Source organism: Oncorhynchus clarkii, chromosome 23 (genome assembly GCF_045791955.1).
Source record: "Oncorhynchus clarkii lewisi isolate Uvic-CL-2024 chromosome 23, UVic_Ocla_1.0, whole genome shotgun sequence".
Lineage (NCBI taxonomy): Eukaryota > Metazoa > Chordata > Actinopteri > Salmoniformes > Salmonidae > Oncorhynchus > Oncorhynchus clarkii.
In genome coordinates, this window is record NC_092169.1 from 47,663,166 (window position 1) to 47,679,866 (window position 16,701).

The 16,701-nt window shown below is 44.1% G+C and overlaps 1 protein-coding gene across 4 annotated transcripts in view; it reads left to right on the top strand.

Annotated features, from left to right (window-relative positions):
* The window catches only part of LOC139381216 (protein phosphatase 1 regulatory subunit 21-like), a 38,934-nt gene extending 22,760 nt beyond the window's left edge, over nt 1–16,174 (top strand). The window contains exons 14-22 of one of the 4 annotated variants that reach the window (XR_011628537.1): nt 1,587–1,739; nt 1,993–2,085; nt 2,261–2,533; nt 5,260–5,295; nt 5,591–5,707; nt 6,493–6,591; nt 6,963–7,091; nt 14,102–15,018; nt 15,511–16,174. Coding sequence is in view for 3 of the 4 variants with exons in the window: in XM_071124671.1 (XP_070980772.1) it covers nt 1,587–1,739; nt 1,993–2,085; nt 2,261–2,533; nt 5,260–5,295; nt 5,591–5,671; nt 5,734–5,769; nt 6,493–6,591; nt 6,963–7,091; nt 14,102–14,134 (933 nt within the window). In the remaining variant the exon portion in view is untranslated. Of the gene's footprint in view, nt 1–1,586; nt 1,740–1,992; nt 2,086–2,260; nt 2,534–5,259; nt 5,296–5,590; nt 5,708–5,733; nt 5,770–6,291; nt 6,328–6,492; nt 6,592–6,962; nt 7,092–14,101 lie in introns of all 4 variants that reach the window. The other 3 variants (XM_071124671.1, XM_071124672.1, XM_071124670.1) reach the window with 3 other exon arrangements.
* Nucleotides 16,175–16,701: the final 527 nt, after the last annotated feature.

The following is a 16,701-nucleotide window of genomic DNA, read 5'->3' on the forward strand; positions in this document are numbered from 1 at the left end:
GTGATTTGGAAATGTTAACGCTCCAGCATACAATGACATTCAATACGATTCTGTGCTTCCAACTTTTTATATATTTTTGTTGTTGTTGATATGATCAGTAGAGTTTAAGTAGTGTCTGGCTCATCAACTGTGCTGATTGGTCGTTTACAATACATGACCACAAGAGATTGAGAGCTCAGCTGGGGCAGATGGGAAATGTTCACAGATCCGCACCATATCAGAGTGTTTACAGCTGTGTACCCCATATAAAGGCTGGGGGCTTTGAAACAGACAGAGCATACATATACTTTAGAAGCATGTGTATGAGCCCTGCAGGAATTGAACACACAACCTTACCAACTGATCCACACCAAATCCTTGGAGCGTTGGGCTAGCCAACTGATCCACACCGAGTCCTTGGAGCGTTGGGCTAACCAACTGATCCACACCGAGTTGGAGCGTTGGGCTATTAGTTAATGGTGTATAATGTCAATGTGTGCTGATGTTTAGTAACGAGAGACCATCTCTCCAGGCCTCTAGGCTAGAGGTTTATGATCAGTTGTGAGGACACTTTAATGGACACATGCATGCGTGGGCACACACACACATACACACACAGAACACTTGTAGAGCTGTGGTCATCCTTCATGTGATCTAGCTGTGTGTGTGGAGGCTCATCATCAGAGCATTTGATAAAAGTCCTGTCCTCAGCTTGACAAGTCACTACTCCAGGAGAGGGTTAGTGTGTAGGCAGGTGTTCAACAAGGACGCACGCTGTTCACTCAGGACTGTTTTATTTTGAAGTTAACAAAAGTTATAAATTTGGGTAATGCCTTTTACTACTACTTTAATGTGTTTTCCAAGTTGCCCGAGGGTATGCATGAGCTAGATACGCAAGCTGTTCTTTTTTGTTATTATAGTTTAATAGTGAAGAGGGCTGTTTTTAGTCTGCAGTTGCCTGGCTGGTGAATGCACCAGACACAGACTGTGTTTGAGGTATGAGTGATGGAATGCTCAGGGCTGGCTGCTGAGTTCCACTTCCATGACTGTATTCCAGAGTTTTATAAGAAGGATGCTTACCATGAGGTGATCAGACTGGCTCAATTCATCTTTCTCAAGGACCCTCGGACCGTCTTCTCCAATATATTTTGAAAAGGAGGCGAGGAGATAAGATGGGTGGAGTCAAGGAAAGATTGAGAAAGAAACCGGGTCAACAGTGGTAGGAGTGTGTGAGATCTGTCTGTATTCTGTCAACCCTTCCTTGACTTCACCCACTGATCTCCTTAAAGGAACAGTGAAGTTCTGTAGGATAAGTCTGTAAAGGAAAGTTTGTCATGAATGAGATTTTATCGTGAATCTTTCACGTTTTAAAGGCACTTTTTCGGCACCATATTCTGGAGTATACAAACTTGATAGATTTGTTGATATTCAAATAGCAGTCTGGACCGCAAAATATAGACCTTGAAGACTCTGTATATGGCTCACCAATACTGTCTTAACACAGGAAGGCTTATACATGCTTACAACAAATTTATAAAGCATTAGTGCCTATACATGTATGCTGTAAAGTCTTACCTTACTATGAATGCTGTACCTTTTTACTACAGATTGCAACGTTCTTCAGCAACAACCTGGATTTCTTTACATCTTCGACAGGCTATGGTCCGAGAGGGGGGGTGGGGGCCCTCAACCCCCTGCAGGCAGAGAGCATGCTGGGTAACAAGAAGAAGGCTTCTGACTACATGCAGGCCATCAGAAAGGTCAGTTGTGTGGCCAGCGAAGCCAGGCAACACGTCACAGACCTGGGTTCAAATACTATTCCAAAATAACTTACTTATGCTGTGTTTGATTAAGCGTGCCTGGTGAAATAGGATGTGGGAACCAATAGAATAATCCCAAAAGTATAAAGCCCACTCATCTGACACTCCAGGCAGGCTAAAGCAAACAGTGGAACATCCACTGTTGTGGTTCAGTATAACAGTGTGTATTTGACTGTCCTGTCTGTGTATCCAGCCCAGAGCTGAGTCTGTTCCATACAGAGAGGCCCTGTTGAACCGCCGTGTTCTAACCAGCTCTACAGAGAGCAGACAGGGACTCACACAACAGGTATTGATTGTATTTCCATGTTCCTTCTACTCTCCAGTTTGTAAGGACACAGGCCCTAAGTCTGCCTCTTTATTCTCAAGGTAACCCATTTGGTTACTGACTAGGTAAGTGTTATAGAGAAGCATATAAGTCCTCTTACACCTCTCCCTCCTCCCCTTGACCCTTACCACCCCAGGTGGTGGCGAGCCAGGAGAAGATCGCTCGTCTGGAGCAGGAGAAGGAGCACTGGCTGCTGGAGACCCAGCTGGGCAGGGTGAGGCTGGAGAGGGAGAGCCAACGCATCCAGGACTTGGAGACACAGCTCTCCTCTGCCCTGGGAGGAGGAGGAGGAGGCAGCCCAGCCTCAGCCCTCTCCCTGGGTCTGGGCAGCCCAGCACTCACCAACCTGGATGATGGCGAGCTGGAGGAGAGAGGAGTAGGGAAGGACGCTATGATAAGCACCAGTCTGGTACTTACGATCTTCACTTGTTTTTTTAATTTTTATTTTACATTTTTAGTTGCAAGAATCCATCTACAGGGATTTCATAAAGACTGATAACTTTGGAATTTTGCATCCTTATTTTTCTCCAATAGTGTTTTTATTAGGCTTCATCCTCATGTTTCACTACTTAGTTGTCTGCTGAGACTGGCATGATGTGAGATGAAATCTAGGGAGATCATTCCTCCCTTTCCAACCCTCCCCTTTCCCACCAAATGAGTCACACGTCATCGCGGGAGCAACCATAAAATAGGTTTTAGTGTTTTGGCTTCAGTGAGTTGTAGGGTTGCATATTTTGTGGAATATTCAGAGGTGGGAATTAACGGGAATGTATTAATGGAAATGTATGCAAATAAATATTAATACCATTTAAATGTAGATGTTTTTTGCTTTGGACATATTTACCAGACAGAAACCTTTTACATTGTCATAGTAGACATAATTGCAAATGATTAAATCATTCCAATAGAAATAAAAAAAACTATTTAGTCATGACTTGAACTTCCATGTCTTCTCCCTGGACCTCCTCAATGTCCTCCTCTTGAACATCAGACTGAGGCCTCATCTTCACTGTCACTTTCCAACCTTGTTGAGGATGTCAGGCTCAAAAAGCCTCAGATTTGCCCGGATGTCCACCAATTTTTCAACCCTTGTATTGGTCAGCCTGTTCCATGCTTTGGTGTGTGTGTGTGTGTTCCCAAACAAGGACCGGTGTGCTCTGAGGTGGCTGATTTGGAGCATAGAGGCAACAGGGGAAAGAGCCTCAGATCCACAAAGTCCCTTCCGCCAGGTGGCTGATGAGATATGTTGGCACAACTGCCATATTGCATCTCCATCCCAAAGCCCTTACTTGGAAGTGTACTTCGCCAGACTGCCAAGAACCTTGCCCTCATCCAGGCCAAGGTGGCGAGACACAGTAGTGATGACACCATAGGCTTAGTTGTTCTCTGCGCCAGACAGAATGCTCTTGCCAGCATACTTGGGGTCCAACATGTACACTGTAGCATGTATGGGCTTCAGGCAGAAGTCTTCACGCTTTTTGATGTATTTCAGAACTGCAGTTTCCTCTGCTTGGAGCAACAGTGAAGTGGGCTGGGCAGTACGGATTTCTTCTCTTACATCTGCAAGCAGAGTCTGAACATCAGACAGGATGGCATTGTCTCCCTCAATCCGTGCAATGGCTACTGCTATAGGTTTCAGGCTGCTTACCACTCTCTCCCAAAATACATCATCCAGGAGGATCCTCTTGATGGGGCTGTCCATATCAGCAGACTGTGACATGGCCATTTTTTGGAGAGACTCCTTCCCCTCCAGGAGACTCAAACATGATCACACCACCACCCCAACGGGTGCTGCTGGGCAGCTTCGTGGTGCTTTTATTCTTCTCACTTTGCTTGGTGAGGTAGATTATATCTTGGTGCCCGTGGCATTTTCCTGTAAAGAATAGAAAAAAAAAAATACAATTCCATGTACAGATAAATAGTTAAGCAGTTAGATTAAACAACTCCTTTGTAAGACAAATATTTTAAAATGAAACATGTATGGAAACAGGTGAATTAACACTCCTCAGTTAGCAGGCTCAAGCAAGCTAAAACCCACATGGTAACAAAAACTAACTAGCAGAAACTGTTAACAAGTTAGAAATGATTTAAACACACTTTTCTGTAGGCTACTATTTGCTAATTAACAAAAAAAGAATGTACGCCATATAAAATATATTCACCCCACCCAGTATTGTAATCAAAACTTACAAGAAAGCATGTAGTCCTTGGCTCAGTGTAGTAGTGTGGGCTCAATAGCATCTCATTAGTGTGCAAGATCTTGAGAATCAGCTGTACATGTGATGGAAGAATGCACTGTGCATGTAGAGGGATAGTTTAACCAAAATATGCCACAAGACCTAGAATTGCCTTCTGTGTATCCCAATAAAAAGGTTCACTGTTATAAGCTAACTTTTTGGATTAATTTAAGCTACATTCCCAGGCATAACTTCCCATGGAAAATTTCTGGAAAGTTTCTGACCCTTTGCAACTCCAGCAGGTTGTATTATCAGTCTCTGGCTCTATCCCAATCATCTCTCCTTTCCCCCCAAGTATGCACTTGTTCACTATCCTTCATTGATTTGAAAATAACTGATGGGTATAAGAAATGTTGGAAACTCCCTCTAGCTCATGCTTTCACCAATCCAATGTTTTTAGATTTTTGGGAAGCAGTGAACTAGTGTACAATTTTAAGGAAAAAAATGGATATTATTGGGATGTGTCCCAGATCTATTTGTGTTGTCCTATGGTGGTTCTCATTGTTTGGCATAACAACGACCATAGGAGCTGGCAAGACAGCACAAACAGATCTGGGACCAGGCTAACACCCACCCACTCACTCCGGACACTGTTGTCATGTCATTAACAACCAGCTACACTCTTCATTCACAGGCTTTTATAGATGTTATTCCTTTCCAATCCAGTTTTGTCAGTGAATATTAGGCGGACCTGTAGTGTTTTATAGGATTTCAGTGGGAGGGAAATGGGTTTTATTGGCCTGGGCCCTGATCTGTTTGCGCTGTATCTCCAACAATGACTGTAGAAGTTGGCAAAACAGCACAGACAGATCTGGGACCAGTCTTACATTTTATAGCTTTCTCATAGGGAGTTAGTTACTAACTAATGTGTTTCTGTGTTTTACATCTCTCGCATTAGGTTGGCATGTTGACCACAACTCCTACCAACGAGGAAGTAAGTTTGTCTTGTTTTTCTTGACCCAACTATTCTTTAGTCTGATCCTTTTCCCCTCTTTTTCACAGGACTAGTCTCATTGCTTTCCTGAAAAGATGGACGAATTAACTCATTAATTAACAGATTGTCATACTTTGGAAAATTAAACTGACTGCTTGAATGAATGATTGAATAAATGCTCGAATGAATACTTTGTAGTAACATGCTTATACAACCTTGTTATACTAGTGTAATTACAACACAGATATAAGAGCCACTTGATGTAAAGTTGTCGTTGGTCTGTCTGTGTGTACAGGTGGGAGACGAGGAGTCCAGAGAACAGCTGATTAAGACTCACTACATGGCCAGAGTAGGAGAACTCACCACACAGCTACAGGTCTCTGACAGCAAGGCTGTTAACGTCCATGCTGAGGTGAGACATGACACACACAGCTACAGGTCTCTGACAGCAAGGCTGTTAACTTCCATGCTGAGGTGAGACATGACACACACAGCTACAGGTCTCTGACAGCAAGGCTGTTAACGTCCATGCTGAGGTGAGACATGACACACACAGCTACAGGTCTCTGACAGCAAGGCTGTTAACTTCCATGCTGAGGTGAGACATGACACACACAGCTACAGGTCTCTGACAGCAAGGCTGTTAACGTCCATGCTGAGGTGAGACATGACACACACAGCTACAGGTCTCTGACAGCAAGGCTGTTAACTTCCATGCTGAGGTGAGACATGACACACACAGCTACAGGTCTCTGACAGCAAGGCTGTTAACGTCCATGCTGAGGTGAGACATGACACACACAGCTACAGGTCTCTGACAGCAAGGCTGTTAACTTCCATGCTGAGGTGAGACATGACACACACAGCTACAGGTCTCTGACAGCAAGGCTGTTAACTTCCATGCTGAGGTGAGACATGACACACACAGCTACAGGTCTCTGACAGCAAGGCTGTTAACTTCCATGCTGAGGTGAGACATGACACACACAGCTACAGGTCTCTGACAGCAAGGCTGTTAACTTCCATGCTGAGGTGAGACATGACACACACGTGCCTAAGCAAACACTTTTTAAGGATATTGAGCTGTTATTTTGTCAGTGAAGAGCATCCCATGTAGTGACTTCATTAGTTGAAGGAAGTGATCATCTGTGGACATCTGTTAATTCTCCGTATCTCCTGTGTTGTAACCCCCCCCAGTGTCGAGCCCTGGCCAAGCGTCTGGCCTTGGCAGAGAAGTCACGGGAGACACTGACTGAGGAAGTCAAATTGGCTAATCAGAACATCACATGTCTGCAGGTAAACGTCTGTTGTGTAATTTCCAGACTGAAAGAAAGAAGCTTATCCCAGATTCATCCATTCAGCTAGAATACAATCAGCTTTATTACATTGGTAGTTGTGTTATGCATATTTGTCCTGAACTTGGTCCTCAATTTATTTGCTGTTTTTTTGTAAGATTTCCCATTTATTCAATGAAATGCCATTTAGCAGACGCTTTTATCCAAAGTGACTTTTAATCAATCGTTCATACATTTTTAAGTATGGGTGGCCCGGGAATTGAACCCTGGCATTGCAAGAGCCATGCTCCAACTGAGACATGGCAAATTAACTTGAACCTTGAACAATCATACTGGCTCTAACTAACCACATGCCTGCTCCTTGTCTTTCAGGATGAGCTTGCCACGACCAAGAGGAGTTACAAGGAACAACTTAGTATGATGAGCGACCACCTGTGCAGCATGAACGAGACTCTCAGCAAACAGAGAGAGGAGATTGACATACTCAAACTGAGCAGCAAGGTACAGAGTCCCCTCACACCGCTCCCTCAATGAGACTAACCTGGATAAATTAAAGTTGAATGAAAATGTGCCACTCAAGGGTCTAGACAGACAGAGAAGCAATACTAGGTGAGGTTATGCTGACATGCTGTGTAGACATATCCCAATAACAAACTACTATCCAGTATGAGGGGAACAGGGAGGATGGGGGGGGGTATAGCAGGGTCTGAGGGGAACAGGGAGACGGGGGATATGGAAGGGTCTGAGGGGAACAGGGAGGCGGGGGGTATGGAAGGGTCTGAGGGGAACAGGGAGGCGGGGGGTATGGAAGGGTCTGAGGGGAACAGGGAGGCGGGGGTATAGCAGGGTCTGAGGGGAACTGGGAGGTGGGGTATAGCAGGGTCTGAGGGGGACAGGGAGGTGGGGTATAGCAGGGTCTGAGGGGAACTGGGAGGTGGGGTATAGCAAGGTCTGAGGGGACGGAGGTGGAGGATAGGGGGTATAGCAGGGTCTGGGGGGGGACGGAGGTGGAGGATAGGGGGTATAGCAGGGTCTGGGGGGAACAGGGTGGTGGGGTATAGCAGGGTCTGAGGGGAACAGGGAGGTGGGGTATAGCAGGGCTTGAGGGGAACAGGGAGGTGAGGATAGGGGGTATAGCAGGGTCTGAGGAGAACTGGGAGGTGGGGGTATAGCAGGGTCTGAGGGGAACAGGGAGGTGGGGGTATAGCAGGGTCTGAGGGGAACAGGGAGGTGGGGTATAGCAGGGTCTGAGGGGGACAGAGGTGGAGGATAGGGGGTATAGCAAGGTCTGAGGGGAACAGGGAGGTGGGGTATAGCAGGGTTTGAGGGGAACAGGGAGGTGAGGATAGGGGGTATAGCAGGGTCTGAGGGGAACTGGGAGGTGGGGTATAGCAAGGTCTGAGGGGACGGAGGTGGAGGATAGGGGGTATAGCAGGGTCTGGGGGGGGACGGAGGTGGAGGATAGGGGGTATAGCAGGGTCTGGGGGGAACAGGGTGGTGGGGTATAGCAGGGTCTGAGGGGAACAGGGAGGTGGGGTATAGCAGGGCTTGAGGGGAACAGGGAGGTGAGGATAGGGGGTATAGCAGGGTCTGAGGGGAACTGGGAGGTGGGGGTATAGCAGGGTCTGAGGGGAACAGGGAGGTGGGGTATAGCAGGGTCTGAGGGGGACGGAGGTGGAGGATAGGGGGTATAGCAAGGTCTGGGGGGGACGGAGGTGGAGGATAGGGGGTATAGCAGGGTCTGGGGGGAACAGGGTGGTGGGGTATAGCAGGGTCTGAGGGGAACAGGGAGGTGGGGTATAGCAGGGTTTGAGGGGAACAGGGAGGTGAGGATAGGGGGTATAGCAGGGTCTGAGGGGAACTGGGAGGTGGGGGTATAGCAGGGTCTGAGGGGAACAGGGAGGTGGGGGTATAGCAGGGTCTGAGGGGAACAGGGAGGTGGGGGTATAGCAGGGTCTGAGGGGAACTGGGAGATGGGGAAGAGCAGGGTCTGAGGGGAACTGGGAGGTGGAGGATAGGGGGTAAAGCAGGGTCTGAGGGGAACTGGGAGGTGAGGTATAGCAGGGTCTGAGGGGAACTGGGAGGTGGGGTATTGTAGGGTCTGAGGGGAACTGGGAGGTGGGGGTACAGCAGGGTCTGAGGGGAACTGGGAGGTGGGGGTATAGCAGGGTCTGAGGGGAACTGGGAGGTGGGGGTATAGCAGGGTCTGAGGGGAACAGGGAGGTGGGGGTATAGCAGGGTCTGAGGGGAACAGGGAGGTGGGGGTATAGCAGGGTCTGAGGGGAACTGGGAGATGGGGAAGAGCAGGGTCTGAGGGGAACTGGGAGGTGGAGGATAGGGGGTAAAGCAGGGTCTGAGGGGAACTGGGAGGTGAGGTATAGCAGGGTCTGAGGGGAACTGGGAGGTGGGGTATTGTAGGGTCTGAGGGGAACTGGGAGGTGGGGGTACAGCAGGGTCTGAGGGGAACAGGGAGGTGGGGGTATAGCAGGGTCTGAGGGGAACTGGGAGATGGGGAAGAGCAGGGTCTGGGGGGAACTGGGAGGTGGAGGTACAGCAAACATGCCTTCTGTCCTGAAACTGCCCAACATACACTTCTGTTAAAACACCGATGAGTATCTTTCAGGGATACTCCGGTATTTTTGCAAAGGGGCCCTAATCTACTTCCCCAGAGTGAGATTAACTCGTGGACACCATTTTTTATGTATCTGTATGCAGTTTGAAGGAAGTTTCTAACTAGCGCAATTGCTAACAATAGAAGTCTATGGGTATCTGCTAGCATGCTAGTGTGTGGATGGTTATTCCCACACTAGAATGCTAGCAGATACCCATAAATCCACTTCAATTAGTTTGAAAGGATTTAAGCCTTGAACTTGAGACATGGATTGTGTATGTGTGCCATTGAGAGTGGATGGGCAAGACAACAGATAAAGTGCCTTTGAACACGTTATGGTAGTAGGTGCTTGGCGCATCAGTTTGAGTGTTTCAAGAACTGCAACACTGCTGGGTTTTTCACGCTCCACAGTTTTCCATGTGTATCAAGAATGGTCCACCCACCAAAGGACATCCAGCCAACTTGACACAACTGTGGGAACTATTGGAGTCAACATGGGCCAGCATCCCTGTGGAACACTTTCGACACCTTGTAGTCCATGCCCTGACGAATTGAGGCTGTTCTGCAGGCAAAAGAAAATAGCTTCAAGTGTTTTGTCCAAATACTGGTGGATTCAACTGATAAAAGAATTGACAACCTGAGGTCCAGAACCTGAAGAACAGTTTGCAGTTCTCCCAGGGTCAGCTCGATGAGTTGAAACAGGAGAATGGCAAGATGTAAGTCAGTGCGATAGGACATCAGTTCTGTGTGTGAATACATGATAACAATGAGGGACAATCAAGGCAGAACAACATGGTTGCGGATGGAATTTCAGAATCTCCACATAAGACCTGGACGGAGTGATGATTTTTGATGAAATTTTATTTTGGGGTTGCTATAGGCTAACAGTCCGTATCTAAATGATTGATATTGTATGTGATGTAAACAGAGGTCTACTTTCTTGGGGACCTGAATATTGACTGGTTTTCATCAAGTTGTCCGCTCAAGAGGAAGTTTCTTACTGTAAACAGTGCCTGTAATCTGGTTCAAATTATTTAATCAATGTACCAGGGTGTTTACAAACACTACAGGAACAAGATCACCACATGCATTGATCACATTTTTACTAATACTGAAGAAATTTGTTCTAAAGCTGTATCCTTACCCATTGAATGCAGTGATCACAATATTGTGGCTATATCCAGGGAAGCCAAATTTCCAAAAGCTGGGCCAATATTACTGTATAAGAGATCATACAAAAGATTTTGCTCTGACTCTTATGTGGATGATGTTAAACATTATTTGTTGGTCGGATGTGATTAATAAGGAGCATCCAGATGCTGCACTTGATGAATTTATGAAATTGCTTCTTCAAATGACTGATTTAAACATTCACTTGTTAGAAACTGACTAACAGCTGTCCAGGCTCCATGGGTTGATGAGGAATTGAAAAACTGTGGCTAATACATCTGGCTGCACTGCAAATTGAGATATTCTGAGACTAAAGTCCACAACAAAAGAAACTGTACTATGAAGCCAATATCAATGATCTGAAGAATGATGGAAAATAAACTTTTGAGCACTTTTAAATGAAATTATGGGCAGAAAGACATTCAACTCCATCTTTAATCAAATCAGATGGCTTATCACAAAACCATTTGATGTTGCCATTATTTTGATTACTTCATTAGCAAAGTGGGCAAACTTTTGCAGGAAATGCCAACAACGAACAGTGAGCCATCATTTTCATATACAAGAAAACAAATAATGAAAAAAAAAAGCATTGCAAGTTGCTAGCTAGCAATAAACGTATCTTATAAACAGTCTCAATCAATCATAATCACTAGTTAACTACACATGGTTGATGATATTACTAGTTTATCTAGCGTGTTCTGCGTTGCATATAATCGATGCGGTGCGTCTTCGTGAAAAAGGACTGTCCTTGCTCCAATGTGTACCTAACCATAAACCTCAATGCCTTTCTTAAAATCAATACACAGAAGTATATATTTGTAAACCTGCATATTTAGCTAAAAGAAATCCAGGTTAGCAGGCAATATTAACCAGGTGGAATTGTCACTTTTCTTGCGTTCATTGCACGCAGAGTCAGTGTGTATGCAGTTTGGGCTGCCTAATTTGCCAGAATTTTACATAATTATGACATAACATTGAAGGTTGAGCAATGTAACAGGAATATTTAGACTTAGGGATGGAAGCTATACTGTTACACTGGCAATACTAAAGTGCCTATAAGAACATCCAATAGTCAAAGGTTAATGAAATACAAATGGTATAGAGAGAAATAGTCCTATAATTCCTATAATTACAACCTAAAACTTCTTACCTGGGAATATTGATAACTCATGTTACAAGGAACCACCAGCTTTCATATGCTCATGTTCTGAGCAAGGAACTTAAATGTTAGCTTTCTTACATGGCACATAATTCACTTTTTTACTTTCTTCTCCAACACTTTGTTTTTGCATTATTTAAACCAAATTGAACATGTTTCAATATTTGAGGCTAAATTGATTTTATTGATTGATATTATATTAAGTAAAAATAAGTGTTCATTCAGTAATAGTTGTAATTGTCATTATTACAAATTTTAAAAAATGAGATTTTTTTGGTCCTCCAATAATCGGTATCGGCGTTGAAAAATCATAATCGGTGGACCTCTAATAGCCACTGCTATCTGTCATATCTTTAATCTGAGCCTAGAGGAAAGATTTTATACTCAGGCCTGGAGGGAAGCCAAAGTAATTCCACTACCCTAGTGGTAGCGGAATGTGGTGAAGTGGCATGGTAAAGCAGCCTTTACTGGTCCTAACTGCAGGCCTATCAGTTTGCTCCTATCAAACTGTTGTAAAAAATGGTGTTTGACCAAATACAATGCTATTTCTCTGTAAACAAATTAACAACAGACTTTCAGCATGCTTTTAAGAGAAGGGCACTCAACATGTACCGCACTGACACAAATGACTGACTGCTTGAAAGAAATTGATGATAATAAGAATATTGTGTGGAGCTGTACAGTTAGATTTCCGTGCAGCCTTTAATATTATTGACCATAACCTGTTGTTGAAAAACATATCTGTTATGGCTTTTCAACCTCTGCCATGTTGTGGGTTCAGAGCTATATATCTAATAGAACTCAAAGGGTTTTCTTTAATGGAAGCTTCTCTAATGTCAAATATGTAATGTGTGGTATACCGCAGGGCATCTCTCTAGGCCCTTTACTCTTTTCTATTTTTTCCACTGGCATTATACAAAGCATTTGTGTATGCTTATGATTCAACCATATACGCATCAGCAACCACAGCTAATGAAGTCACTTGAAAAAAAAAAATGCGTCCCTCTTTCTCCCCAATTTTGTGATTTCCAATTGGTAGTTAGTCTTGTCTAATCGCTGCAACGCCCATATGGACTCGGGAGAAGCGAAAGACCCTGCCAAGCCGGACTGCTTCTTGACACCGCTCGCTTAACCCGGAAGCCAGCCGCACCAATGTGTTGGAGGAAACGCCGTACAACTGCTGACCGTGTCAGCGTGCATGCGCCCGGGCCGCCACAGGAGTTGCTAGAGCACAATTGGACAAGGACATCCCAACCCGTACAACGCTGGGCCAATTGTGTGTCTCCCGGTCACAGCCGGCTGCAACACAACGCAGGATCGAACCCGGATCTGTAGTGATGCCTCAAGCACCGTGATGCAGTGCCTTAGACCGCTGCACCACTCATGAGTGGAAACCCTTAACAAGAGTTGCAGTCGGTTTTGGAATGGGTGGCCAGTAATAAACTGGTCCTGAACATCTCTAAAACTAAGAGCATTGTATTTGGTACATATCATTCCTTATATTCTAGACCTCAGCTGAATCCGGTAATGAAAGGTGTAGCTGTTGAACAAGTTGAGGAGACTAAATTAATTGACTTTACCTTAGATTGTGAACTGTTATGGTCAAAACCGATTCAATCGATGTAAAGATGGGGAGATGTCTGTCCGTAATAAAGAGAAGCTCTGTTTTTTGACACCACACTCCTAAAAGCAAGTTCTGCAGGCTCTAGTTCTACTTAATTAAGCTGCAGCTATCCCAGAACAGAGCAGCACGTCTTGCTCTTCATTGTAATCAGAGGGCTTATATAAATACTATTCATGCCAGTCTCTCTTGGCTGAGAGTTGAAGACTGACTGCATCACTTATTTTTATAAGAAATATTAATATGTTGAAAATCCCAAATTGTTTGCATTGTCATCTTACACACAGATCTGTCACATACTTACGCCACCAGATATGCCACCAGGGGTCTTTTCACAGTCCCCAAATCCAGAACAAATTCAAGAAAGCTTAGAGTATTGCAGTGCATTCGGGAAAGTATTCAGACCCCTTAACTTTTTCCATATTTTGATACGTTACAGCTTTATTCTAAAATGTATTAAATATGTTTTTCCCTCCAATCTACACACACAACCCCATAATGAGAAAGCAAACAACTGTTTTTTGGAAATGTTTGCAAATTTATTTTTAAAAATATGTAAATGTGATATCACATTTACATAAGTATTCAGACCCTTTACTCAGTACTTTGAAGTGCCTTTGGTGGTGATTACAGCATCAAATCTTCTTGGATATGATGCTATAAGCTTGGCACACCTGTATTTGGGGAGTTTATCAAAATTTTCTCTGCAGATCCTCTCAAGCTCTGTCAGGTTGGATGGGGAGTGTTGCTGCACCCCCAAAAATGGTAGTTCTGTCCTTGAGCTGTTGTCTATTAATGATCTGTATTATCATGTTTTCTGTGGACCACAGGAAGAGCAGTTGCTGCTTTAGCAAAGGCTAATGGTGATCCTAATAAAATGCCAAAATACCAACTCGATAGTAGGAAGGTGTATAACTTAACACTGTTCTTCCTCTTGCCTTTTCCAGGGAAACTCCAAACTCCTAAAGAAGGGTCGGTAGGAAATTAGTCCTTTGGGGAAACTGGCTCCATTTTGGATCAGCAGCGCACCCTTAACTGAGAGAAGGGCTGGACTATGGAACCCCCACCCACTACAGCCCTGCCAGCTCCATACCACCAAGATGGAGGACCCTGTTAGACTTCTCCATCAGAGGGAGGCTATTGGGGAGGGGTCTCTGATACCACTCTGCTTAAAGGAATTGTGTTTCTGATTGACACAGATAATGACTTTACGTGTCAAGTGCTTCCCAGTGTGTGGCGGAAGCAGCTGCTTGACCCTTTGCACTTTGGTTTGTGGGAGGAAGTGGAAAATGTAAAGGAAAGATTTATATATTCCCCCCCCCCCCCCCCCCCCACCAACTAGTCAGGTCATGGATGCTGACTACAGGGAATGAAGACCACCTGGCCTTGATGGTTAGTGTGTCTCTTCTCTCTGTGCTGAACGTGGAAATGACGGCGATTTGAAATATTCATTCATCAAATTGCTCTTAAGTGGGAGGAGGATATCATGTGAGCAAGTCAAGTGTTAAATTGTGTGCCTGACTGGCTGTCTGGGTTGTTGTCTTTGTCTAATAGGGGGACTGTAGACTGTCATGCCAGGCTTTGAGAGGGACTGCTAATTATTATAACTTCATTTTATATTTGAACTATTTTTAGATTCAATGAAAGATTATTTGTGGAAAATTGTGACTTGAGAGACTATGTTCATTATATTTACCACATTTTACTTGAAGGGCTGCCCCAGATGAAATTAATCAATGAGTGACATTTGATTTGATACTAGCCTTGGATGCCCAGGCTTCGCTCTTTAGTGGAGGCCTAAGACCGAGGCTAGACACACACTTCCATACATTCCCTTAAACCTGGATTCCTTGACGGTGAATCAGCCACGTCTGTTTGTGATATTACAACAACAAAGAAGTTAGGATTTTTTATTTATTTTTACAACGCTCCTCACCTCCGGTTTGTTAACAAAACAAGAACTGCCGTGGGGTGGACAGTAGCGCTGTTTCCCCTACTGAGAATTCCATCTTTATCTAGATGTCCCATCTGTCCTCGAACGGATGGAAGAATCTGACAGAATGACAATGACATGGAATAGATCTGACCCGATTACCCAATCAATTCTGACATGACAGATCTGTTCCACACGTTACATTTCTATTTGAACTAAATGATCTGTGATGTTGCACAAGGTAGAGTTCATAAAATGGTGTCTGTCTGTGATGTTTCTCTAGCAGTTGTAACACGAAAGTGTGTATGGATGTGCACTGAGGAGATCTATGCTTGTGTCCCAAATGACATCCTATTCCTTACATAGTGCACTACTTTGGACCATTGCCTTACAGGCCCTGGTCCAATGTAATGCACTATATAGGGAATAATGTGGTGCCATTTGGGACACAACATGTCGCACCACAGTCTTCAAACCCATGTATCATGTATGGAGAGAAGGGTCAATGTGAATATAATACATTATTGTACCGTGTACTTTAACAGAAATATACAAAAAAAAGAAAGGCATTCGTTAAAGTTTTCCCATAACTATTTTCCATGATGACCCAATGAAATTACTAGTCGATGATCAATGGAAAAGAGCAGAAACACAAACTAATCAATCAATCACTCACCTGCATTTAATACTTGATTATTGGGTCCCAGAGAACTGAACATATTTGCCTATTGCAAGGCAATACACACACAGGTCTGCTCTTTTGAACCTTCTGTAAGACTCATGGTTTGTGTACCCATTACAATTGTATTATTGGCGTGTTGGCAAAGCTAAAGTAGTCTACCCCTTGTCTGACAGTGTAGTGACTAATCTAACAGTTCACAATTAACAGCAGGGTTGTGTTCATTAGGGCACACCATAGCTAAACTTTTAACAATAGAAAATGAAAGTCCAGTTAGTACGTTTGCTGTTTCACTCCAGTTTTTGAAAATTTTCTTCCATTTTGTACCTCCTGAAAACAACCCTGGATGCTTATTGCTTTTGTGTTCCAGTGACATTTATAGTGTGGCCAATAAAATGAATAATCCTATCCTGTGCATTGTTTTTACCAGTTTAAACTGATTTTTAATCGGTTTGGACAAGTGTCTGACCAGTGTTGGCCAGTGTCTGCCCGGTACTAACCATTCCATTTCAGAATTTGAGGTTTGCAACATGCCCTATACTACTGAAATCTGTATCTTCACAATGTAATCTGACAGTCCAACAGAATGTACAGTCTTAAGTATACATACACTTAGGTTGGAGTCATTAACTCGTTCTTCAACCACTCCACACATTTCTTGTTAACAAACTATAGTTTTGGCAAGTCGATTAGGACATCTACTTTGTGCATGACAAGTAATTTTTCCAACAATTGTTTACAGACAGATTATTTCACTTATAATTCACAGTATCACAATTCCAGTGTGTCAGAACTTTACATACACTAAGTTGACTGTGCCTTTAAACAGCTTGGAAAATGTAATGGCTTTAGAAGCTTCTGATAAATTATGTCAATTAGCCTGAGTCAATTGGAGGTGTACCTGTGGATGTATTTCAAGGCCTACCTTCAAAGCC